Source organism: Strigops habroptila, chromosome 6, assembly GCF_004027225.2.
Source record: "Strigops habroptila isolate Jane chromosome 6, bStrHab1.2.pri, whole genome shotgun sequence".
Classification (NCBI taxonomy): domain Eukaryota; kingdom Metazoa; phylum Chordata; class Aves; order Psittaciformes; family Psittacidae; genus Strigops; species Strigops habroptila.
The window spans coordinates 40,346,239-40,373,833 of NC_044282.2; the positions used below are offsets into that span (position 1 = coordinate 40,346,239).

General features: G+C 34.0%; 1 protein-coding gene across 4 annotated transcripts in view; it reads left to right on the forward strand.

Moving 5' to 3' along the window:
- The window catches only part of CSMD1 (CUB and Sushi multiple domains 1), a 1,137,242-nt gene that overhangs the window by 793,595 nt on the left and 316,052 nt on the right, over window positions 1–27,595 (forward strand). For all 4 annotated transcript variants that reach the window (XM_030490098.1, XM_030490097.1, XM_030490096.1 and 1 more), the window contains exon 11: window positions 20,751–20,854. In XM_030490098.1, coding sequence (XP_030345958.1) covers window positions 20,751–20,854 — 104 coding nt within the window. The remainder of the gene's footprint in view (window positions 1–20,750; window positions 20,855–27,595) is intronic.

Consider the following 27,595-nt stretch of genomic DNA (forward strand, 5'->3'; position numbering starts at 1 on the left):
ACAGTTTGGAGTAATAGAAACGAAATTGATATATGCTTGAACTGCGATTTTCTAGATCATACAGAATGTGTTGTAGAAATAAGAAATGCTTTATGCTATCATTTCATGCTTGTTTTCTCTGTGATGCATACTGCTGTGATGTATCTTCCTTAGAAAAAGTGTTTAATTTAAATAAAAACCCTGAACATTAGTATCAAAATGCACAATTAGTCTTTTATGCAGCTGCCAGATGATCACCAGATTCAGGTATATTTTTTCATACAAAGTAATATGCAAAATCTCTAAAGAATTAATACGCTAGCAAAGCTTTTACTGAAATCATTAGAATAAATCTCTAAACCTACCTATAACCTTTTTATGGAGGCTCAGTATATCCATAGATGTAATTCAAGCATTTTTTAATTTAGCTAATAAAAATGTCTACCAAATAGACACTGATAGTGATAAAGAGAGACTAAAATAGTTTAAAAATTACATTAGAGATCCCAATTTAGAATTAATAACATTAGGCTAGTCTCAAATGACTTTATTTTTTAGTATTGTTATCTAGGTTTGGATTCGTAAAGAATCTTGAGATTTTCTTTTAAAAAGTGATTAATGGGCAGGAATATAAGCAGGATTTTTTTATTTTTTTATATCACATCTGCATTTTGAAATATTTATTGAAAAGATGTTACACGTAAAAATACCATTTCCTGTGATACAAAAACAAAAGTTGACCTTTGAGTTGGTGTCAAGCATAGGGGTTTTTTTGTATTTTACTCAATCTTACTGGCAGCTTATGTTTCTTAGCAACAGGCAAAAGAGAGCTGCACAATAAGATGATCTTGGGCATGTTATTGGAAAGTAGTCAGTTGTTCCTTTAGATACAACCTAACTCTTGATTAAGGCCAACAGTAGTGGAAACCAAACAGAAATAGCAGTAATAGTGGAACCAAACCAAAAATAACCTGACATTAGCAATCGCCTTTATTTCTGCTCTTTGTTTTCCTACCAGTGTCTTTTTTGTGAGGATCAGTGAGTAAATGTTTATTTGAGCTTATCAATGAGATATATATGTTTATAGTTAATTTATTCTTTATTTGTTCAGATTTTAAAAAGATACAAAGATTATATATTTACCAAGACCCGTTGGCGCTTGTAGAAATTGGATACCTGTTCTGTTTTATTATTTCAGAGTTAAACGTGACATGCTTTTAGTTTAGTTTTAAGACTGTCCAGCTTTGAACGTAATTGCTTGTCTGGCTCCCTCTCTTTTTTTGATAGAGACTGCTGTATGTGCAAGCTATTACCTTCGTCTAATCTTTCTTGTTAATGTCTTAGCTTTTCACCTTTCCTATTCAGCATTAGAGGAACCTGTAGATGTTTTCCAAAGCAGAACTGCTGAAATGTTTATAAAACAAAACAAAACAAACAAAAACCCCCCAAACCCCTGAAACTTTGTGCTCAATTTCCTGGTCACCTGTGGCTGTGAAACAAAACCTACAAATTTCATTAACTGCCAGATTTCAGCTTCACGTGATACTTCTGCATTTCCTAAAAAATCTGTTGTTTTTTCAACACATACCTACTAGCCATGCTGTTCAAGTATTAAAAGAGGACAAAAGTACTTCCAAAAGAAATTTTACAGGTGTATGATTTTAGTCCAAGAACATTGCACTGGCAACATGTTACCGTGTCATACAGTCTCATTCTTCACATGTCAAAGGCCTTACTGAAGTCCAGGTAGACAACATCCACTGCTCTTCCTTCATGTGCCAGGCGTTTCACTTCATCACAGATGTTCATCAGGTTGGTCAAACATTATTTCCTGTTGGTGAGTCCATGCTGACTGTGTCTGATTACTTTCTTATGCTTCATGTGCCTGGAAGTGGTTTCCAGGCTTAGTTGTTCTGTCATAACCTGACTGGACAAAGCCCTACCCAACTCAGTCTGAATTCCTTATTAACTGATTTGGATAACAAGCTGGACTGTTGAGTTACCAAGGTCCCTTCCAACCTGAATTATTCTGTGATTCTAAGAAGAAATCTGCATATTATCTCAGCATTTTTTTCTTTTTACTTTTTTCTGTCACAAAACCCTTAATAAAATCAGGACAAATAAAATCAGTCACAATCAAATAACGCTGTGATTCTTCCAGCTTCTGTAATTTCACAGGAAATGATGTAATCATGCTTGTTTGCTTGTTTAGGGTTTTTTGTTTTGGTTTGTTTTTTTTTTCACTACATTAAACCTGGAAAAGGAGTTATTGCTAATCAATTTTGTAAATTAAAAGGGTTTAACTACAGACCCTCTGAGTGTGCGTAATTCAGATAGTTTACAGTATTATCTATCAGGAATACAGTCAGATCTGGAGCACAGATTATTTGTTACTCAGACGTTATGCAAGTTCAAAATAATTTAAGTCTGTTTTGGCTTGACTTCTTTTTTTTATTTTTTCTCATGTCTCACAGCCTCATTACAATTAAACTTAATTTGTCTTTAAAGCTTTATTTACTATGAAGCGGAAAAGGTTACAGTATTAAAGAAAAAATCTTGATTGCAGGCTTGCAGTTACTGCTTTGTTCTACATTGCTCCACTGGAAATAGAATAGGTGTGACTAAAACTCACACTTTCAATCACACTGTTTGTGTTGGTCGCTTCACTGCCCTCAGGGAAAGGGAATGTTGAACTTTCAGCCCAAACAATGTGCCACCATTAAGATAACAGTGAAATGGATCCCACAAGTCTGTGGGATCATGAACAGAGTCTAGTCTTTGCTGGCTCCCTTAACATCCACCTCACCCCATACTCACCAACCTTTCATCATTGTTTTATTAACTGTGTTGCTTTCTCTTTATGGCTAGATATATTGTACATCTTGAAAAATGTATCATATATCGCTATCGTTAAAACTTTAAGCTGAATACTTAGATAATTTGTACTTTTCCTACTTATATTTCTGATAAGTTATTGATATCAACTGTAAATATTAATATTTTTTAAAGGAAATAGTCTATAGTTGGTTGATATCATTCTTGAAGATCCAGGTCAAAAATTAGCACAGCTTTGCAGGTGAGGTCTCATAAATGCTGATTAAAAGAAAAGTCTCCCTATCTGTTGCAGACTACGATGTACACTTTTTTATGATGTCTGACTTTTTCAGGGAAGAGACTGATGATTTGTGTTCAGCTCATGCGCTATTATGACATTCAGATCTTTTTCTAAAATACTGTTACCTGACTAGCTGTCACTCAGTCTGTAACCGAGCAGTACATTACACTTTTCTAAATGTAGCATGCTATTTAAGGATGCTTTTCTGATTTGGGTTGGGTTGGGTTGGGTTTTTAAGGCAATGTCTCCAGTTCTTCAAGATCACTTTCTAAATCTGTCTACTTTAGAGTCCTTCCCATTGTAGAAGCTTAAATATCAGAATTACTATTTCATCTTTCAGCTTGTTTAAAAAAAATGCCCATGGAAAGAATTGTAAAAGTCTCTAGGCATCTTTCAAATCCAAAGTTGAAAACACTACTCATAATGCTCAAACAGTTCTCAGTTCTCTGCACTCCTAAGGGAGATTCTTTTATTTTCATGGAGTATCCTAACTTAGGATCCAAAGGGAAGGCAGTGATAAGCCTTTCAGTATGTGCAAAGGAAAGATACACAAATAAAATCCAAAGAAACTAAATAAAATGTGAATTCAGATTTTGTTTTGAATATGTGAATATAGTAGAATTTTTGTGATTTATACTTGCAATATTTAGAAAAACAGGAGCAGAAATCCATTAGGATAAGTCAGCAATCGTGATAGTACCAGATAGTATTTGATCAAGAATTTTATTATCAGCTCATCTTGAATGCAAAATGTGCTTGCTGAGGTGTAAATGGTTTAGGTTTATCATATAGGTAAGTATGGCACTTTTTATTCTCAAGTGTTCCTTCACAAGTTAAACTAAAATGAAAATCTTGACTTTTATTCCATATATTTCTTTCAACTTTTTATGCATTTTGAAATCAAAATCATAAATTATATAGATAGATCAAGGATCATGAATATGGAATGTGTTTATATGCACGTGTGTACACATACAAATAAAAAGAAATTTGAGAAGTACATACTGATAGTGGAGAAATTAATATTTTCAGATAGTATGTTTATAAATGGAAAAATCAGATACTGAAAGTTAGTCTCTGCTTCCAAATGTTTTCAGGTATGGAATAGCTAGCCATGATGTTTCTGGTTAAAATTGCTCTTATTCTCAAAATGTAATAGATCATGTTCTGATATGCGTGCTTGTGCAGTTCTACTGTTTCATGTACACTTAAGCTGTATAATTTTAAAGAACAAGAACATATTTGTATCCAATTTGAATAAAGCTTTTTAAAAGGTACACCTAGCTGTGTCTTTATTCAGGCACAGGAAAAAGGATAACCAGTTTTGTGACTAAATGAAACAAGTTTTGGAGACCAGAGCCAGGTTACAGCTTCACGCATCAGATCAAAGAATGAACTCTGTAACTCTGTTTTGAATATGTAGACAGAAGGGGTTTTTTTTTACTAGTAATATGGTATCAAGATGTTACAAGTATTTGTAGAAGAATGTAAGCTCTTTCTGCTGTAGAAATGCAAATAGTCATCACTATTAATCCTGGTACCCTAGAAATGAAAGTAAAGCTTGAGCAATATATATGTCAGAGAAATTATGATTTAATCTGCTAAGGCTGAATATACTGTTATTTTTAGGACTCCTGATTGCAAAATGGAAACTCGGCAAAAAGAAATCAAAATCTTATTCACGGGCAACGAGGCAGCACACTATATATAAGAAAAGCCAAGAATTAATTGTTAATATAATGGAAATCTTAACATTTAATTCAAGAAGCATTATTAGTCTACATGTAATTATTACAGATAAAAAGAAAGAATAATAGTACCGTTAAAGTGCTTTTATATAGAAATCTCAGTAGTATAATAATATCAGTAGCTATAACACTATTAAAACTCTAACATGGTTCTTAGTTTTTGTCTCTTGGGGTTATGCTCACCGTTCAGTTGCTCTTCTAGGTCTTAAAATCAGTCAGTTTTGGCTGCTGGAGAGATTAACACCAGAAGTCATCAGCCTCTGCAGTCTTTCATTGGCATGAATATGATAATCATGTTTTTGGTTTCCTCTTGCTCCCTTCAGACCAACTTTGGGTCATGTTTATATGTTTACTATCACACTTTTACACCATTTTCTTTATTGAACTGCAGCTACAGATCATATTGCATCCAAGTTTGCTATATACAGTATGATATATATATATTAGATACTGGGTTTTTTTGCTCTCTGTTACCCCTAAAACCAATTTTGTCCAGCTCCAGGTCTACATTTCTTGACCTGTGGTGGGTTGTTTATAGCTGTAGGGTCCACAGTGCCAAGCCTGCACCTCATCTTTTATCAACCCATGCTGTCTACCCCTGTAGGCAGCATGCTGTCTCTTCATTTCTCAAGGCCTGTGTAGTTTTACCAAACTCACATTCCCCTATCCTACATAATTTTGTAAAAGTCGTAAATATCTCATTCAGATAGAACAACTGCTTGTTACAGCTGTCTGTATAAAACTGTTGGTGTACTATGTGAGGAAACTAAAGTAAACTGGCCATGAAGACCTGGTCAATAGGTGAAATCGCTGTCACAGAAACAAAGTAAGACAAAGCTGCAGGCCCACCAAGAAAAGTTCAGACAGGGCAAACCTGGCAAACATTAATCTTGAGGTCTTGCTAATTCAGTGTAAAGGTTGTGGCGTGTTACTAGGAATAGCGGTACTGCATTACAGGGCTATGTGGTTACAGTGAAGTAGCAGGCCAGAGGTGGAACACTGAAGGTCAGCTGTAATACAGAGTTATTCTAGGTGACTGGCTTGGCATTCTGGTGGTGGTTGGGTGTATTGATACTTATTATGTATTTAAACTATTATATGTATGAGAAAATATCCACAGTATGAATAAATGACTGGTTTCATGATACTTGCTTCTCTCACAGCAATGCATTAAATGGTTGTAGGGTTTTGTGCTTCTCCACTAAAGGATGACAGCAAGTATTTATTTCTCAGAAATTACTCTTCCAGGAGTCCATGTTCAACAGTAAAATACTTTGGAGTGATCACTGCACTGTAAAAAAAAACAAACAATCCCCAAAACCTACTGAAGCTTTTAAACATATTTGTCTGTCTGTATGCATTATTTGACCGTATTTTTGTGTATATGGACTGTATGTTTTTGTATATATATATATATGGATAGGTAAAGCTGTTGTGTTTGGTGATACTAATTCATTGTATTCTGAAGGCCAAAACTGCTTTCTGCTGTGTATATCTGGCAATCTATCTGCTGCATTTATTGATACAGTCTTTCAATGTGTGTATCTCAAGCAAGCACTGAGGCCCAAGGGAAAATAAATCTCAGTGGGAATGAGCAGAGATGTGTTTTTCAAGGCTTGAACATTCACACCTGAAATCCAATTACATGTCCACAATGGCTTCAACCCCTGCCTGCTTTACGTGTTTTAATCTACAGTTACACATGGTTTAACAAGCCTCTAATCATCAATGCCTTAAGCGACTCATGCATTTAACCATGTTTCTGTTTCAACTCATCCTGAGTGTCACTCTCTTCCAGGATGTAAATCACCTGTGCTTCTCATCACAAGGTGTGATTTCGGTGCATCCTGAGCAGAGAAGGAAACTGGGTCATTGTTCTTGTTGCTCTCCATGTCAGATTTCAGTCAAAAAACAACTGTGAGATGTTGCATAATTAAAAGAAGGTGGGAAGCCCAGTGCTATAATCTGATTCTGTTTCTTCATCTCGCTAAATACATAAAGATTGCAGATCCCACAGAATCAAGTTCAACAGGTAGATTTTCCTTCTACTTTTGCCACAGGCCAACATGGTGGTTTGAATTGTCTACATTTTCCCTGCAAGTGGGGAGGAAAAGGTAAAAAATTTAAAGACTGAAATTTTGCATAATGTCAAAGACAATAGCACAAAATTTGGGTAGTATACAATGCGTGGCCTAGAGTTTTTCAGATGCTTGGAGTTATTTTTTTTATTTGTTTGGATTTTAAAATACATTCTGATATATCTGAGTTCATAATTAGGTTTTGTAAAGTTTCATGATTTCAATTAAGAAGTATTAAATTTTTTGTATTATCAAGGAAAAACATTCTGTGACAGGGAAATAGATAAGTGAAAGATTATTTGTAGTTGATAGCATGTGACTGAGATATTGGGAGATGTAAACATCTTTTGGATTGCTCTTTACTGCTTTGTTTCGTAAAACAGCTAAACTATTTTTATAGAAAATTTATTGGAGTAAATTATTTATATGTTATACACTGTTTTTAAAGTAAGTCATATAGTACTGCAGAGAGAAAACTGCAGCTATGCTTTTCTACTATTCTCTTTACATTTTAATGGAATTTTTACAAAATCTCCTCATTGTATATTCATTACAGATGATGCCTAAGTGAACTGACAGAAACTGTTCTTTTTCCCATATATAATTTGAATTAGATCCAGATAATGGGTTGTGCTCCAATATGTTCTTACAGTGCACTATTACTTGCATATTTGAGCACATTGCCGTGTGGTTTGCAGACTAATGACCAGAGATTTCTTCACTGATTCTGGTATAATTTTTTGCTAATATGTGTCAAGAAGTGCTTACAGATGCAAACATGATTAATCATGTAGATGATATAAGAATCAAGCCTATATTCCTTAAAATCAATCATATTTACCACTTTCTCTTAACACAGATAAATTTCATGTCACAGAATGGCACAAGATGAAAATAAATGTATTTATCACTGAGAGATGGGGGACATTTTCAAAATAAATAAAAATTTGAGAAAGTACATTCAGTTGTGGGAGATTAGATTTTAAAGCTGCAGTAGGTAGACTTCTGTTACCAAAAAGATTAAACATGTAATTAGGCTTTGTGTTGTGCTTTTTATTTTTGGAAATTTAAACTGTAAGAAACACTGCTGAACAAGGCTCAAAATGTATGTGCTGTCATCACTATCATTATTCTTACGGCTTTTCGGAGAAATTATTTTGTTCTCTCACCATGATATCTAAAAGAATATTAATATTTAATAGTGTTAAATGCAAATACCTTAATGAGTAATTTTATTAAAATTAATTCGAATGTTTAGATTTATAATGTTAAGACAATTTTCCAGTACAGTTGTGGTAGGTTGACCTTGGCTGGCTGCTAGGTGCCCAACCTAGGTGCTCTCTCACTCCCTCTTCTCATCAGGACAGGGGGAGAAAATAAGATGAGAAGGCTTATGGGTCAAGAAAAGGACACCGAGATTGCTCACCAATTGCCCTCATGGGCAAAATAGGCTCAACTTGGGGAAGATTAATTTATTGCCAATTAAAAATAGGATGGTGAGAAACAATGATAAAAACTTTCTCTTGGGCCTGACTCTTTTACATCCCACCCCACCAAGTGGTGCACAGGAGTGGAGAATGTGGGCTGTGGTCAATTCATTAACAGCTCCTTTCTGCCACTCCTTCTTCATGCTTTTCACCGATACGGTGTGGTGTCCCTCTCTTGTAGTACAGTTCTTCATAAACTGCTTGAATGTGGGTCCTTCCCATGGGCTGCAGTCCATGGCTCTTCTTGATATTCATGGACAGTAAATTACAAAGTTTGGTGCCACATGCTAACATTCTTAATACCTCTTAGACTGTAGGTAGTTCAGATCTCTTCAAAACAGCAAGATTGTTTCTTTTTTTTTTGTTGTTGTTTAAACTTTCATTCATTTTCTGGCACAAAAATATACATTCTAGTTTAATACAAGGTTACTTAAATTTTGTTGTATTTAGAATATTATCACAGTATTTGTTGGAAAAAATGTAACTTTGTGAGATGAAACAGAAACAGGTATTACAAACTTCTTAAAGCTAATCTATTTATGAGACAATCATTTAGACAATTTCCTTGTAATAGAATGAAGTATTAGACAAAGTGATATGAGGATAGTTCAACATGAAAATCCTTACATATTCTGCTTACTTCAACAGGGCTAGAATTTCAGCCTTAAATTTTGGTTTACTAGAATAATACAGGGACTTATTTAGAAAACAGTTTGTTTCTGATTTCAAAAGTACACTTAGGCCAACAAGCCATGTAGATGTATATTTAAAAAACACAGTAGGAAGAAAAGCTTGGGGGAAAAATTGAACTTTCACAGTTAGTTTAAGTTAATCTGGAAATATGAATGCCAAAATTTCATACTCGGTATTTTTTCTTATTTGTAATTTAAACACAGGGCAAACTCATTTGCATGTTTTTATTCAGAATGAAGTTAACCTCAATGTATTGAAATTTCTTTGTAGTACATAACATTATCTAAAAACTGTCAGAGTTATATAAAACGTTAGTTTTATGACAGTACAATGTCCATGTAATATTACTGCATTCTTATTACAGGAATATTCATACAGCCATATTTCATTCATGTACATAGTTCTTTCATGTACATTCATGTTCATCATGTACATAAAAAAATGTGTGTGTGTATACATAAGCAGATTTTTATGCTTTAACATTTATTTAAGAAGTTTTCTGTATGAAGCAGGGTCCTTCTTATGACATCAAAAAGTTCAGGACATAAGGGATACAAGTCATCGGGCCATTCTCAGGTGTCTCTTACTGTATGAGATGCTCAGATATTCAAGATGTCCATGCAAAGCTAGCAGGTATAACACAGGAAAGTCCATACTCTTCTGGAGAGGCAGTTAGAAGTCAGGCAGCATGCAAAAGCATCTTATATGACAGAATGCCAGAAAATATCTGAGCGGGGGTATCTGAATTTAGCCCAAAGAAAGATACGCTATATCCTGACTTACTGCTTGCTTTTCCTCTAAAAGTTCATTTCCATATATACGATCTTCCATGAGCACAGTTACATACCTGCTTTATCAGAGTTTCTAACTTGGCTCAATATGCTCAGACTTTTCTGTTGTCTATTCTGAATAGCATTAAACAGTAGTTGAACTCTAAGGTTGTATACTTTTCTAGCAAATCAATTCCACTGCTACATTTTTCTGAGGCATTTACTTCTATAAATATTTAGGCATCTCCCTGTACCTCTGGAGGCTTTCCAGTATTCACTTCAGTTGCCTGGTTGCATAATGTAGTGTGATGCCAAGATCCGTCACCCTTCTATATGAAATAATTTGTGTCCTTGGAACTGTTCTGCTGTAATGACAAGAAACAAACAACCTGAAGTTCTCTGTATCTCAAAGAAAACAGGTGCTTATGGACCTTTCTGCTGCTGTTGACAGACTGTTAGTGTTGAAGGAAACTGTCTTTAAAATTAGTTTCGTAGCTATAGAATGCATGAAACATAGGCCTCACCCAACATGTTCAGCCAAAAATAACATTGGAGTTAGAAATGCTTAGTTTGGTTATAAGGAGATAGATTTCCCATAATGAATTTTTGCTTAAGGTCATGAACACAAATACTGCTTTATTATTTTCTTACTGTTATCTGCTGGATATTCTGCTGGCCTGCACATCATTACAAAGTTATATGAATTCTCTTAGTGTATCTTGTATAATGATGCTTGAATTGGGACACTGAATTCATCAGATTTTTTTAATATCTACCTTCTCTGAAGTTTGAGTGTTTGTCATATTTTGTTCGTGTTTTACATGAAGTTAAGTAAGAAGAATTAAATATCTGAAAAATCTTGAGGAATTAAACTGCTAAGTAAGTAATTTTCAAGGACCTGAAATGAATTGCCTGAAGTACTACATGATAATAGCAGACCTGAGATTTAACTCTCCAGATTCCTATGCAGGCCGCTGTCGAGAGAATGGTCTGTGTTTGTGTAAATGGATGTGCGCCTTTGATACGTAACCGTTTCTTCATGTAGCCCTTTACTTCTTGTGGTCTATCAAGCCACATACACACTTTGGATTAATTAGTAAAAGTAACCTATTCTTTAAACACTGTAGAAAGAAAGACAACAATCAAACAGGGTAAGAAAAGAATGTTTCTCCTGCTTGAATTTCTGAGGCCAAAAAACCTTATATGTTCATTTAAGAATTAAAACTCTCAGCCCTTCTTTAAATTGGAGCTCTTATCTGGTCATTCATGTAATCTTAGTTTATATGTAAGTTGCTTTTAACAAATGCTAACTGGGAGCTTTTCATTTTCAAATTTAAAGAACAGTATTTTCAGACCTTGTTTTGAACAGGAAATTAATTTATTTAATTTTTATCATTGCTACATCTTTTCCAAAGTGGGTGCTACTCTGCATTTTAGAAAAAGTGCTTAAACTGTTTTGAAAAAGATATCCAAAGATATAAGCGCAGTTGGAATTATTTTTCATGAATGGCAAGGAAAGATAGTAATGAATTCATGCTTTTTGCTGCCTTTTCCATTGTTCTGTTAAAAAAAAAAAAAAAAATAGGTTTTGGTGTTTCTACAAAGGTTGTATTTCCATAGTTGTTTTCTACTGATATTCTGACAGAGCAGCAGCAGGAGCAAAAGTGAAAGCAATATATTTGGCATTTTTCTTTGGCATAAAATGAGAAATAGAAGAACATGCTACTTTAGCAGAAAATTATATTTCAAATTGTCCAAAAGTCATGAATTTCATCCTTTTAGTGTGAACATGTGAATGATTGTCTCCTCTTGCAATTCTACATTTTTATTGTTTTTTTTATTTTCTTTTTCATAATTAAATCAAGCAGATCAATAATTCATTAAAATATGGTTCACCTAATTTTGTGAAGCATTCACTGGCCTTTGGTATTTGAATTAAAAATTAACTTTTAATGCTTTATACTATTCTATCTATTTAGAAATGGAAACATACTTGCATATATGTATAAAGCAAACCAAAAAGAGAAGAAGGAGAATGTCTTAATGGTTAAGATGGCAAACTGAAACTTGGCATGATGTGTAGACACTATTGCTGAAGAACTTGGCAACAAGCTTCTTATCTGACTAACAGATTGTAGGAGTTCTGTTAACTCTGAAATCATCATTATGGGGTTTTTTTGTGTGTGTGTGTATGTCTTCCTCTACGCAAGAAGCAAAACTGTGTTTAATAATGTTTTCATTGTCTTACTGCAGATGTAATAATTTACTTAAATACACAATTATTTGTAGAACTATTTTGCAGAATCGACCTACCAGTAAAAATGGCACTTCATAGTAACACGAATTGCTATTTTAATTTTTGCAGTTAATGCTGTATTTTTTTCCTAATTGTAGCTTCCAGTCTTATTATATGTACAATTATTATAGTTATTATATATAGTATTACATGTTATGTATTATTATATTTATACTTATTATATATGCACACACACATTTTTAGAAAGTTCTTCCTTGTAGGACTGTTCTAAGATCAGTATAAAATCACTTATTAAACTTTACTACATAAAAAAAACCAACCAACTGATTTTCTTAAGATTGTTGCTTTTGTTTTCTTTTAAAGATCTCAAGTTATTCAGCCTTAATTAACTTACTGGCGAATGACTATGGTGGATACATCAAGTGCATTCAATTTAGAGAATAGAGAGCTATATTGTAGGCAACCCAAAGAATACAAAGTGATGAGGGAAGAGACAAGCTATGTTTGCTTACCTGAGCAATGTGTACCTGGGGCAAGCAGCTGGTGATACTCATTATAAAACAAACTGTTGGATTTGAAAATGAAGATTATTTTTTAAAATTCTTGTGATTATACTATTATTTTTCTTTTTTTTTTTTCTAACAGCATCAGCACCTTTTATTTTACATTATTACTATTATTTGATTTATTATTACTGCTGTTTGCTTTTGATCTTTATTTATCTTCTACCAGGTGTGGATATTAGGTTCATTTTCAAGTCATTAGTGGGGGATAAAAGGAAAATAAGTTCTTGAGAATGAGAAATATAAATCATAATGCCAATATTGGAAAATAAGCAGATTTCTTTTTATAATTGTTTTTAAAGTAACTGCAATTGTTGGATAAAGGTAGTATCAAAAGTCTTTAACATTTCTTCAAAATAAGAAACAGACTAATCCAAGAGTTTTCAGTAAATTTGCTGTCACTCAACAAAAGCTCGAGGAATTTCACAGGACAAGCCCTTCTTTTTGGCCTAAACTTATTTTCTATTTCAAGACAGATTGTTTCACCTTGTAAGTTATGAGTTACTCATTTTGCATCTTATTAATTACAGCCCTACCTATGCCAAATTTTGAATAATACTGCTGTGATTAATGGTTTACCCTTTAATGGCTTTGAGGAAAAAGTAGTAACTTCTTTCATAAAGGAATATGAAAAAAAAATTGTTTTGCTGCCCTTTCCTTTGCAAAATCCAATCTCAAGAGTATCAGCTACTCTAGCATTTCACTTGTTTAAGAGGAAAATTAGTCATTAGATATTCTAAAACCAATTTATGATTTCTAAAGTGATAGCAGTTTTACATATGTATTTTGTAATATCAGAGATATCTTCTTTTAATGTCAAGCAGATTCCTTGGCAGGATGAAAATGTGCATGGATACAATGTTTATTTCCTTTAATGGGTTAAGATAATGCTGAATCATCTTTACTATCTGCAAAACAGTAGATTATCTGTAATTGGAAAACATTTTATATCTAACTTTGTTAGCTCTTGCTAACTTAAAATTTCAGTATCTGTATTCAGAATTTGCTATGAGTGATGTTAATGTCATAGTTGGAGTCATGCACTTCACGCTCAAGAGAGAAGCAATAACATATTTTATTGATATAAGACAGTGTTTAATGGTAAATGTAACAGTGGTTTAACAAGATTTGATGGTAAGGTACACTTAATTATTTACCGCATATGGGACAGGGTCAGCATATGGGACAGGGTCAGACAAAACTGTTACGGAGACCTGCCCATTGAGTCACAGGGTTCAGAAGGGACCCTTTGCATTCTAAACTGCTTCTCATAGGGGATTTTAGGTGCAACTGGGTCCAGACTTAGTCCCAGACTTGCTCAGTGGTTTGTGTCTTAAGGATTATATATGTACAATCAATCCTTTGCATCACTTGGCTAAGATTTCAAGGTTTCAGTGCTCTTATTCCAGTTCACTTACTGAGTATCTGATATTCAGCCTGCTGCTGTGGAGGAGAGCTATTGGTGGAGCAAAATGATTGACTCATAGTCATGTTTGCATACTGACTAGATGTTAGTTTCTTCCAAAACTGGTTTGAGTGAGACCTTGACCAGCACTGTGGTTAGGTGGGCGCATTGCTCAAATTAGCCTTTGGCTATTGTGGTGTTGTCTGTCTCCTCCAGATCTACCTTGAGCTGGATGTAGCCGTCACGACCAGACTCATCCATTACAACCTCCACTGGTGGTCATCACTTGAGCAGGGTTACGGGAAAGAAAAGTCAGGTTGCAGGAGGGGGAGCACACCACCACAATTATATATACCCATGATTTATCTTTGGGCACATTTCATTTAAGCCTTCAGGTACAACTGGTATTCTTAATTTTTTCCTATGTATAATATCTTAGAAATGTTGTGTCAGACACTGGTATAGATGGTGTGCAATAACCTCTAACCACTGAGGGTTATTAGGCAGAACTGTGAAAATAAATAAACAAATCCTGTTATATGTAAGCATAAGTACATTTTCTTTCAACTTGATAATCTGTTTTCAAAGTCAGAATTTTCACTCTTTCTCTTCTTACTTTCTTACATCGATTATTAATGTTTCAGTTCAGTACCTGTTTGAAATTATAATCACAACTAGTCTACTGCTAAATTATTTATGATTTTGAATCCATCTTCTCTTTTAATTATACAGTTCTTGGCTCTTGTAGATGAATCTTTTAAATGCTTTTTAGAAGAAATGTAAAATATTCTGTGTCCACTTAATGTAAAAAACCCCACCTTTTTCTCAAATATATATTTAAATAACAATTAATGTAAATCCCATTCTCCTCTTGTATCGCATACAAGCCCAACATTGGGTAAACTCTTGTAATAATAACAACAAAAAATCTCCAACATTCCAGAGTCAGTAATTAAAATAAAAAAGGCAAAAAAGCCAAAACAAAACCAACAACAACCACTCCCACCCCCAGAAAACCCCAACAAAACAACAAACAAGCAAAAACCCCCACCCTTCATCTTTATTTGACATTTGACTTCTTTTAATGTGAGTAAAGGTGGAAAGGCCTGTAGAGGGAAGTATAGGTGATGGGCAATGATAAGAGAGACTGAAAAGGGTAAATGTGAGAAAATTTGTGGGTTGAGATAAAGCCAGTTGAATAGGTAAAGCAAAAGCTGCATACACAAGCAAAGCAAAGCAAGGAATTCGTTCACCACATCCCATCAGCAGGCAGGTGTTCAGCCAGCTCCAGGACAGCAGGGCTCCATCCTGCTTAATGGTTACTGGAAAAGACAAACGCCAGCACTCTGAATGTCCCTCCTTTCTCTTTATTCCCCTAGCTTTTCAATTGCTGATCATGATGCCATATGGTATGGGATATCCCTTTGGTTCTTTGGGTTCAGCTGTTCCAGCTGTGTCCCCTCCCAACTTCTTGTGCACTCCCAGCTTACCTGCTGGTGAGGCACTGTGAGAAACAGAGAAGGTCTGGATGGTGTGCAAGCACTGTTCGGCAATAGTAAAACATCCCTGAATTATCAACACGGTTTTCATCACAAATCCAAAATACAGATCCATACAAACTGCTATGAAGAAAACTAGCCAAAACCAGTGCAAGCAGTCACCAGGATCACACTATTTAATGGATCATGTTCACAAGGATGATGGTTATAGGGAATTGAATTCAAGTTATAATTAAGACACCACTCTGTTTGCAGATATGTTAGCTCCTTAGGCTTTTGCTTCAGTTACTGGCGTATCAGGAAGTAGATACAGCAAATGTTGAGTGGCTAGCAAGAAGCGTAGCTCTATAGGGACTATTAAGTATCCTACATCTCTTCTGTGACCACCTAAAATGTTGGGAAGTTCCCAATATGTTATTTAATAAACTTATAGTTAATTAAACATTTCTTCTGATGTTTTTTTGTTTCACTTTCTTTTTTCTTTTTTTTGGTGGCTTAAGTGAACTGAAACCCAGTTACAAATTTACAATCTTGCAGAAAGAATGCCTAAGAACTATATTTTTGTTGTTCCCATTATTTAAAAATGTTCTGTATTTATATGATACTGAGAAGAAAGAGGGAAGTGCTGTTACTTTCTTAAAGAATCTTTGCAGAAAACATCTTCAGGTCTGTTTAAAAAACTCCCTCATATTTCAGATGTTCCCATATATATTTTCTTCATGCTTACTGTTCCCATATTCGCAGTATTGTGGTCATATTTCTATAAGGCATTCCTCTGTATTTATAACTTGTACAAGTTATAACTTGTAACTACAAGAAAAAATTCTTGTAGTTTTTTGAGTTGGTGAAAAGGAGATGTCTGAAGTTTTTATCATCCATAGATTTGTGAATAAGAGTTGCTTAGGTTTATAGCTATTTGTAGACAATTATCTATGCCTACATTTCCTCTTCTACAGGATTTTGGGCATAGTCACAGCGACTCTTAAGACTTGAAGGCATATCACTGAAGGAGGAGTGGGCTAGGGAAACAGCACATTTTTTATAGTTTTAAGGAATACTGGACCTGTGTATGTATTCACTAATGATGGCATCACCTTTTGACATTGCTTCTGCAACATGTTCTTTAAGTGAAATAGGAGCTCAAAAATTTAGTTTAAAGCTCTGGTTTAAGCATCCGTCTCATTTCTTCAAGATTTTTTTTTTTTTTTTTTTTTAGTATCTGAAAGACTATAGCAATATTTCCATATTTGTGCCTGCAACAATGGCTTCTTTCACTTGCAAATCCCTTTAAGCATGATGTGTCTGTAAAAGAAATGACAGAGTTAAAAACATTTTGCGTGATCATGTTACTTTCAAATTCTAGAGCAGCAGGGAGAGGATGCAAAGTAGGAAAATGCTATTGTCTTTGAAGCTAATATGTCAATGAAATGGAGCAATCTGTAACAGTTGTAAACAGCTTTCATCAAAAGCCGTTATAATGAACACATTTTCTATTTAGGATTTTAAAACTTGAAGTTAAGGATCCTCAATTCTATTTCCTGTTCTTCATATATTTTACTGTAGTTTTACTGAGGCAACAAACTGTCTCACTTCATTTTCTGATCTTTAAGAGAAGATCCTTCAAAGAGGCTCTGCTGCTTATTTCTTTCTTATTTATTTGTTTTTTATAAGATACATTTTCGTTACCACATGGGTGCTTTTTTGAAATTGTTTACTTGATCTTATAAGAGACATTGTACTGGTAGCTCTCTTCTGACATCTTAAAATTTGCTGCTTTCACTTTTTACTTTGTATTGACTATATTGAATGAATAAATTTCTAATGTATATAAGAAAGAATAACATAGGTCTTAGTAATGAAAAGAACATGTACACCTAGACATTTTGGAAATGTCATATTTCCATGTTTCTGTAGAAACTGCTTCTTTCAGGAAGAATGCCCATACAGAAATTTCTGTTAGTGCAACTCTGGTGCTGCCTTTCCCCATTACTTGCTAGAGCAGTTATACCAACAGAAATACAAAGTATGTGAGTGGCTAGGATAAAGGAAGACACTTGGAAGGAAAAAGTAATTATGACAGGAAATTCACTTGCAGAGCTTCCATATAGGTACCTCCTTAGGTGTCTCACATTTTTAAGCTTTTTGTTTTCACAGTCTATTTGTCTAATCGTAAGTAATCATTCTGAATTGCTGATAAGGGAATTTTGTCTACTACATTTCATAAAGCAAACAGAATCATTCTTCCCTAAGAAGTATAATTGATCATCCAGAAACAAATATAATAGGTTTGGAAGTAATTTTTGTGTTTCAAGTTTTCCTTAATGAAAATTTATTATTTTCTGTATTTTGATCAGTTCAGAGTAGGCATATTTAGTGTTGATGGTCAGATTAGCATTATTGTGGGGGGTTTTAATTTCAAAGCAACATTAAATCTAGAGAGGCATCTTGGAGCTGCTTTTCTTCACCAGTATATAAATCAGTATTATTTAACCACACACGGGTATATTGTTCTTTGTGATATTGGTTCAATCCTTGTAAGTTTCTCTTATACTATATTCTTACCTGTATCCATACAAAACGTGTCTTAACATTCTTTCTCAAAAATAAACTAACAAACAGTCCTTACTCCTCATGATTCCTCTGGTGATTCAGAGCTTTATTACAGAGAAACTAATTTTGTCTGAATACACTTGTGTAAGCATTAGTCTCCCACAGATGTCCAAACTCCCCCTATAGTCATTGGAAAGGGTAGCTAAATGGCAGTTTGGCCCACATTAAGACAGGTAATGTGACTTGTGTTCTGGGTGTCATTTTCTGTCCACTGACTGTAAGAGGAGTCATGATTAGACTGAGTGCTTAATGTTTACATGGAAAAATTAAGGTTTTGTGAATCAAAGGAATTTAAGTTAGATCTCTTTACTCTCAACCATTTGAATGTCTATACAACACATTTTATGTGATAGCACAGAATAACAGCATGGAAGTAAAAATAACAAGATCTTAGTTTAATAGTGTCTAATATTTCCTCACACAATGTATTTCCCATAAAGAAACTTTTCTTGTGACATTTCCTATATGCTTAACTAGGTCTTTAAATCTTTCATTTATGGTTTATATCCAATTACTTTTTTTGTAAGTTATTTTATTATTAAAGAAGTGAACATTCACATTTGTTTTTAAATTGTAATGTAAAAGAGTTTGTGATTCTGACCAAATGGAGCATATTTAAATAATACATTGCCATATTTTCTCATGGAATATTCTGAGGTTTCCTCCCCCACATAAAATAAAAGCTGCATTAAAAGTCTTATGTATGTAGTTATTTTTATTGCTAGAAACAGCTCTGCTTTTATGTTTCTACATATTTTTCTTGCTTTTCTTTGGCTTTATTAGTTTTGATTTGCTAATGAATTTTTGCATGTTAACCACTGTTATAATCTAGGAATACTAGAAGGTACATCAGGAGCAGATGGAAATGTGTATTACTTATCTACAGCATATTGCCTGAAATTCTTGTGATTATGGAAACATAATGTAGATAATACAATACACTTTATCTCCAAATTTGGCAGGTCTGCAAAATATGTTCTGAAGGACCTATATCAGATCACAATGCAAAACCTCTAACCTACTGTCAAAAAGTATATATATATATATATATTTGTGTTCATAATTTTTTCATAGCTATTGATATCCTAGGACCATTTATCTTTTCTTTAAACCTCCTTCTCTTTTATCTTTTAAGGACAGTAAATATTAATTGCACTTTAAAACATATAAGGCGTCTTCGTCCTGGAGTCAATTTTAGCATGCTTTTAAATACATTAACATACAAATAGCAGGGATATGGTAAGAAAGGTAGAAGGTATGAAGATATGAAAAGCAAGGCATGAATTTATAGCAAGAGACAATATGTTATCTTAGATCAGTGTGTATTTTATCAAAAACAAGGTTATTTATGAGTTAGAAACTGAACCAACATACTTACTCATCTGCTCTAGTAGTTTAAATTCCTTCCCGAAGTTTATAGAACTAGACTCTTCCCCTTCCGACACAGAGAAATGAGATGTGCTGGCTTTCTTTTTGAATATTGAGAAAGTGTAAACAACTAGCTTAGCTTGCATGCTGCCTTTTTACAGGGCTAAAATTCGAATGAGATTAATTCTGCCTTGATCACATAGAAAGAAACTTAAGTGGATGGAAACCATTGTTTTTCAGCTGTTGCTGCCAAAATAGCAGCATAATATGGCTGATGCAGAAAGCCCAAATCTGACCCAAATATTGGTTTTGGCCACAAAACAGAAAAAAAATTAATTGCATTTTTATGCAATGGCTGAAGTTGTGTGAAAGTCTCCCCAGGGATATCTGCAAAATTTAGTATAACGGTAAAATGAATAATTTTGTGGAAAATCACTGTTACTCTTTCCACTTCTGTATCAAGTTGTCTGCAGAAATCATGGTATCAAATTATGAAAAGATACAGTGTACATATGTATACATAAATGTAACCTGCAACTGCTTCTCACCAGTACAGAACTCTAAAAAAGTGCTTGTTTTAGAAGTGTTCTTTTGTGCTGTCTAAAATTACAGTTTCAGTAAATTAGAAATACTTTTTCAAACAATTCTGAGGATTTTTAAATGTCTGGGTAATTCATTATTAGACATTGATTGAAATCGTAGTTTAGTGTTAGTAATATACGCAAGGAAATTTCTCCTTTTGTACTTCTGTGCACCAGCCTCCTCCACCTTCTTATGGATTGATAGTTCATACCTGCTATTTTGTTATTCTATAATGCAACAGACAAGAAGGTTTTAATTTCATTTACTTCTAGTATTATGCTATTTAATTTTGAAATAATTAATATAATAAAAAAATGTTGTTTGTAAAAAGTTTTCAATAATAAGAATAATTGTGACCAGTTAGAGGTGATTGGTATTTTCAGTATATATGCGGAAAAGACTTCCCTCTTGGTATAAGAAAATACAGAAGTTTTTCCACTTCTCCTTTTTCTATACATCTTTCTCAAATCAAGTAAGACTAGCTGAAATCATGAATGAGTGCTTCCTAATTTGACTTAAAAAAAAATTTAAGACTAGAATAGATGAGATAACTTGTGAGTATGTTTTGATATAACTGGCTTATTCCATTTCAATAGGTCATAAAGCTTGCTTTTGAAGAGTTTGAACTGGAAAGAGGCTATGATACTCTTACTGTTGGAGATGCTGGGAAAGTTGGTGATACCAGAACAGTGTTGTATGTGTAAGTACAGAACTTCAAATTTTTTTCTTAAAATTTGTTATCACATGCTTCTTCTGCGTCATGAGATACCTATTTCGCTTTTTAATTTTAATGTGTGTTTTGTTTATATAATGTTAACTTAAAATCCAAGTACTATTCAAGAAAATTGTTATTTACAAAATTCACTCCAGATCATTAGTAGCATCTCTATAGGCTTTTATATCAGAGACTAATAACTGCAGAGAACTGAGATCAGGCATAGACATCTGCTGGATAAAGACACTATTGAACATAGCATCATAGAATCATAGAATAGTTAGGGTTGGAAAGGACCTTAAGATCATCTGATTCCAACCCCCCTGCCATGGGCAGGGACACCTCACACTAAACCATGTCGCCCAAGGTTCTGTCCAGCCTGGCCTTGAACACTGCCAGGGATGGAGCATTCACAACTTCCTTGGGCAACCCATTCCCGTGCCTCACCACCCTCACTGTAAAGAACTTCTTCCTTATATCTAATCTAGACTTCCCCTGTTTAAGTTTGAAGCCATTACCCCTTGTCCTACCACTACAGTCCCTAAGGAAGAGTCCCTCCTCAGCATCCTTGTAGGACCCCCTCACATACTGGAAGGCTGCTGTGAGGTCTCCATGCAGCCTTCTCTTCTCCAGGCTGAACAGCCCCAACTTTCTCAGCCTGTCTTCATACGGGAGGTGCTCCAGCCCTCTTATCATCCTTGTGGCCCTCCTCTGGACTTGCTCCAACAGCTCCATGTCCTTTTTATGTTGAGGACACCAGGACTGTACGCAATACTCCAAGTGAGGTCTCAAGAGAACATACTGAACATACTTGATAAAGAGTCCATCATAATTTTATACTTTGTGGGTCTTCTAGTCCATATAAATCATTGAAATGAGTGGTGCATAATTGTAACAAATGAGTGCACTTAAGACCCACAGAATTTACTTTAAATTAATAAGAATATTTTTGGACAGACAAGTTTGAGGACAATAACTTCATTAAATGCATTTATTTATGGATTTGTAATATTTATTAATAGCTACTTTATGAACTATGATATCAAAGTACATAGAACGCCCCCAGTTTAATTTGTCTTAAAAGCTAAGACTGGAAAATAATTGGATTATTTGCAGGATGTATGTGTTTCTTGTACTGAAATACCAAGTAGCTGCTACTGAGTAAATTGAATTCCATGTTCTGAGTCCATTTCTTGAAGAAGAAAATAAGGAAAAAAAGTCCTGGTTTAAGAGCTTAGGCTTTGAAAGCGAACGAGAAAAGACATGAACTGGAAGTGAGTGTTTCAACACCTGTACTTATTTTTCTTGTACTTTGTAGACCAATTAAATACTGCAGCAAGCTTTCTGGGGATGTTAATTTAGCTGCTTGTGACTGATAAAAGGGTTTGCAGTTTTCCCTTTTTGTACTGGGATTTATTTTGACTTACAGGTATCCCAAAATGTCTTCAGAGTCAGGTCTTTGAACTTAGTAAGTTTGGTACCCGAAATTGTTCATTCTCTTTCATAGAATCATAGAATGGTTTGAGTTGGAAGGGACCTTAGAGATCACCTAGTTCCAACCTCCCTGCCATGGGCAGGGATTCCTTCCACTAAACCAGGTCGGTTGCTCAGAGCTCCATATAACCTGACCTTGAACACTTTCAAGGATGTTTGTTACACTGTGAGTACTTCAAATATCAAAGATTGCCATTTCAAAATTGCATCTCAAGTAATTTATCAAATTTCCATTCCTTTTGAAGGAATTTAGCCTTTGACTATATACTCTGCATTTATTTTCTGTGGCAGCCTAAAAAAGATTAAAAAAACCAATCTTTACTATAAACTGTATTTTTGATGAAATTTACATCTATGCAATTAAATTTATCTGCCTTTTGGTTGCAATAGTTTGCACATTAGCATTACCCTGAAAATCATTTGAGGAAGTAAATGATAAATGAAGTAAATACAGTGGAAATACACGAAGGCCCAAATATGAAGCTACCGTGTCAGAATAATTAGTAATGAATCGGAATTTCTATTGTGACACTTTTTTTGCTGTTACAAACACTGGATTATATCATGCATTCTCAAATACAGTATCTTTAAACTGCATCACAGATATGTTCCATTTCACTTGCTTTTGAGAAAGATCTTCTGTAGAAGAAAAGTAACTTTTCTCATAAGACAGTAGGTCCACTTGTAGATTACATTATCATGAGAAAGCTCATAACTGAATGTCAAAGTGATTTTCTTATCAAAATTTTCTATCAATTGGTTTTAGTAACTTCTGTCATATTTAATGAGGTTTGAGCAGCAACTTGCAGGTTTTTATTCTTATGAGAAGGAAGTAGCTTATAGCAAAGACTCTTCTGGCTAGATTTAATTTATTAATTTCTCAGGATCGCTTAAAAAATAATACAGCTTTTTCTATGCTGAGCAAGTTTCTGTTGGTACCTTAAATGCCAATTTCTGCAGAAATTCTACAAAATATCACTATAGAAACTCATGCATCTGATTCTAAAACAATAGCTTTTACAATTTAGTTTGAACTAAATATGCAAAAAGATAACTTTCTAAATGCAAACGTAATTTTTAAGTGATTTGAACTATTCCCTTTCATATAAAATTTTAATTTCTGACATACAAGCCTCGTGCCATGCAAAATTTTCCAGCTCTCAGGAGCTAAGAGCCCTCAAGGTAGTAGGCAGCTATTTCTGCATGCTTTATTGTAAACTTAGTACGCAGACTTTACAATGAGCTCACTTTTGCCACAGTGTTTATAAGTCAGACATCCAAGGAACATTGGAAACTGGCTAGTGGCAGGCCAGTAAACAGGGGATCTTTAAATATTTGGTGGGAGGAAGATCAAGGGAGTTGACAAGGATTATAATACATAGATGATCATACCTAGCACAAGCTTTCTATAGTGTCCAAACTCTCAACCATTAGCAATTATCTATGTAACCTCAAAGCTAAAGCACTGCAGCTAGAGGGGAATAGGAAGGGATACTGGTGACAAAGTATAAACTGTCTACCTCAAATTTAGGTTTTGGAAGAAATGGGAAAAATAAGTAGAAAAAGTTTTTTAAGTTCATGTAAATAGCAATAAGATGGTACAAAACCCAATTTACTTTGTTGAAAAGCAAATTATTTCAAATCAATTTAATGCATTTCTGGGGCAGTGTAGTTGGCATTTTGGGTAGCGATATGGGTTTGTTGTTTGATTTGGTTTTGGTTTGGTTTTTAGTTTATTGAAGCAGTCTAATTATAGTATTTATAGTAAACTTTTTAGAAAATCCTATCACCAACAGCTTGATTAAAGGGAATACGTGCACATATTTTATGGGTTTTGTCACTTTCTTCCTCTGTAAGCCTTACTTGTTGAAAATTTAACAGTATTATTTTATGGGCTATGCATGCTAAGATGGTAGTTCTGGAAATACAGCAAGTGCAACTCACTGAAAAATAACATATATATGTTTAGGCTATAAAGTTTTGACTGCCGTTATTTCTCATAATTAACAAAGTTTCTCTAGAAGCTAGTGACTACCCTTTCAAAACAATTCGCTAGGGATAATTATATATGAGGTAAAGATTATCAGTCACACACTTTCTGCAATGCCCTGTTTTGGGTTCTTAAATTCTTGTAAATTAAACTAACACTTTGCTTTAGAAAATTTGCTTTGCCTTCAAATGCTATGGTTTATATTTTTGTTGAAGCAGTTACATTCAGATACAATTTCCTTTTTCAAAATTATTTCCTTAAAACAGGAATCTTCTAACTTTTCCTGTATAAAAAACTTGTAGGTTGTTTTTTTTCCCCGATACAAAGAAGAAAACATAACTTAGTGGTTCAAACCCAGCTGTTTATGTCAGTTTTTTCAGTACACGAACCACTGTCCATGACAGAGAAATACTTTTATCAACCCTTACCCATTTCTTCTGGGTAAACCAAAACTGACTGGGGACTTGGAAAACAACCTATCCTTCTATAACTGGTAAAAAAAGACCAGGCTACCTTTTTATTGATCTCAGACATTATTGAATCTGAATTCCTAGTATCTTTTTTCTATTTCACATTATTTAAAAAGTTTTTCCTTCCAAATGTTTTAGAAGTTGTAAAATTTAGGAGAGAAAGTAGGTTTTGTGTGTTTGGTTTTTTAATACTGCGTTGGAGTCTTTCTCCCCTTATTAGCTAGGTAGCTGACATTATTAGTATTAAAAGAAAAATACAAAGCCAAGTAAAATCAAGGATTTTTAGTAACACTGCTTATCACAGCTTTAACAGTCAAACCTTCAGAGCTTTAGTTTGTGATATGGTTGCAATTAAGCACACTAATAGCATAGTGACTTATCTTTGAAGGACAGAACAATACTGTAAAATTTTGACAAATTTTTTATCAACAAAAATTTTGTTGTCAACAAAATTATTGTTTTGACAAAACAATACTGTTTCTTTAAAAGGAAAAGAAAACCTGAACAAATAATGAAAAGGAATTTGCTTCAAAGAAGGAAAATATGTTCACATATTGAAAACTCAAGAAATGTTTATGATTGAATTTTAAAGTAAAGGTTTGTTTTATACAGTATTTTAATGTCACAAAGACAGATATATTGACTTTCGAATGCTGTGCTTCAGTCAGCTTACTTTATTGTTCTGATGCCTCCAAAACACATTTATTTAAAATTCTGTGCACACTAAAAGAACAAGAAAAAGAAAAGAAAATGCAGAAAGGGCTCAAAACTTTTTCACATTTATGTGCAGTACTCCTCATTTAAAGGATTGATTTCTCTTCAAACTGGAACATTATCAAGTAGTTGACATTTGTAGGAAATAGTGTAGCACGGGTATTTGAATACATACTATATATATGAAATGTGCATACTGGAATTTTTATTTTTACGAAGTCATAAGAGGAAGAAGCATAAAGAAAACATAGTTGTTATATTTTAAAAATTGATTCCAGAATTGAATTTTACTTGCATGCTACACAGATATTTGTATACAGTAAAAGTATCCCATACTACCCATAAAGACTTTTAGAGTTCATCTTGTCTATGTTCAGAGATTATCTGTATAGGTCTCATAAATTAATCAGATTACTGAGTATGAACACAGCCATTTAAGCACTTGTTACTTGGTTACGCAGTAGGTTTACACTTCTAAATAGCCGTTGAGAAATTCTTGCAGGAAAATCACAGGTTTCGGTTGTCTTCCAATAAATCTCCACTACTGTCAAGAGATGTCAGTGAATTTTTCTTCATTGCTAAAAACCCTTGACCTTTTGTTTATAGCAAAGTGCAGAATACAAAGCATGGCTTAACAGTTATGGTATTCTATTGAAGTGTTTTAACTGGGAAGATAGGTGAGAAATTAATGTTTATTGCTGTGGTTTCAGAAGGTGATCCCCAAAATGTATTTGTACTCTTCTCCTTTTCTTTCTTTATATATCTGTTTCTGCAGGCATCTCCTAAACTACTTTTGTTTATGTAACTCACTATCTGATGAGGTATCTTCCTTTTATAGGCTACCTATATTATTAATTTAAATGACAGTCATGACTTTATCAACAATTTTTATTTTATCAGCAAGGGTATATTAATTACTCTGGCTATAACCTAGCATTTTTTTGAACCTGTATAGTTCCTACTTAGTTTGGCAAGCAACTCAAGTTTTCAGACTAAGCAGCTGCTTTATGTTCATTCTTACTATTAACACAGGTCACACTGAACAGCTCAGCTATATATCGTGTCTTATCAACTTCCTTACTTATCCAAGCTAAGTTTCATTTGTGTGTTTGCTTATGCTGAGCTATAATAGGTTAAATACTGTCAACTACTTGCTACCAGGTGGTAACCAAAAATCTTCTAGGCCATATGAGGGCACACTTAACCATTATAGCAACAGTTTGAGGTGGACAGGCACTAGTAGTTAACAAGACCCTGGTCCATTCCACTCAGATGGGAATTTTTTCTTTTTATATATTATTTTATTTTCAGAATATCAGGGTAAGAAACAAAAATATTTTAGATATGGGATGTGCAGCTTCTTGTTCATAACCTTGATGGATGAGATTTTAGATGCAAGACAGAGAGGATTTCCTGTAACTTGCCTCATGATTCCTCAGTTCTCACCTTGTTTCTGCTCAGCCTCTCCTTTTATTATGTCATTGCATTTAAGTTGTAGTAGTATTAACATTTGGTTGATTATATTTAAATAATATATTCGTGGAAGAGTCCAAATACTTGTTTCTGGTTTCTTTATAGCTTCTTTCTTGAGAAATTGTGCTTCTAAGACATGTTGTCTCAGTTTGGCATGGTATTTGTATTACTTATCTCACATGTATTTGTTATCTTAGTTAAGGCTGAAGTTCACAGACAGACAGAGAATCCAGTATGTGACCAATTTGAACAAAATAGAGTCTACATAAATGAGAGAGTCATTAGTTTTTCCTTACATCAGTTACAGTTACTGCAGTACCTGTAGCTTCTAGCACCAAAGTTTCTGATACGCTGAGATCTACATGGAGTTCAAGGCAGATGTCCTCTTCTAGTGATGTTGTTTATTTTTGTATCTGGTGACAGCTTAGAGATATTCTGCAGCTACTTCTTATGTGCAGATTTTCCCACTATCTTTTGAAAGACTGTATGGCTATCACCAAGCTTGGAACAGTTGTTCAGATACAGTACTGGAACTTGATTACATGGTAGGCATTTTTCACCATTAAGAAGTAATCTACAAAGTTT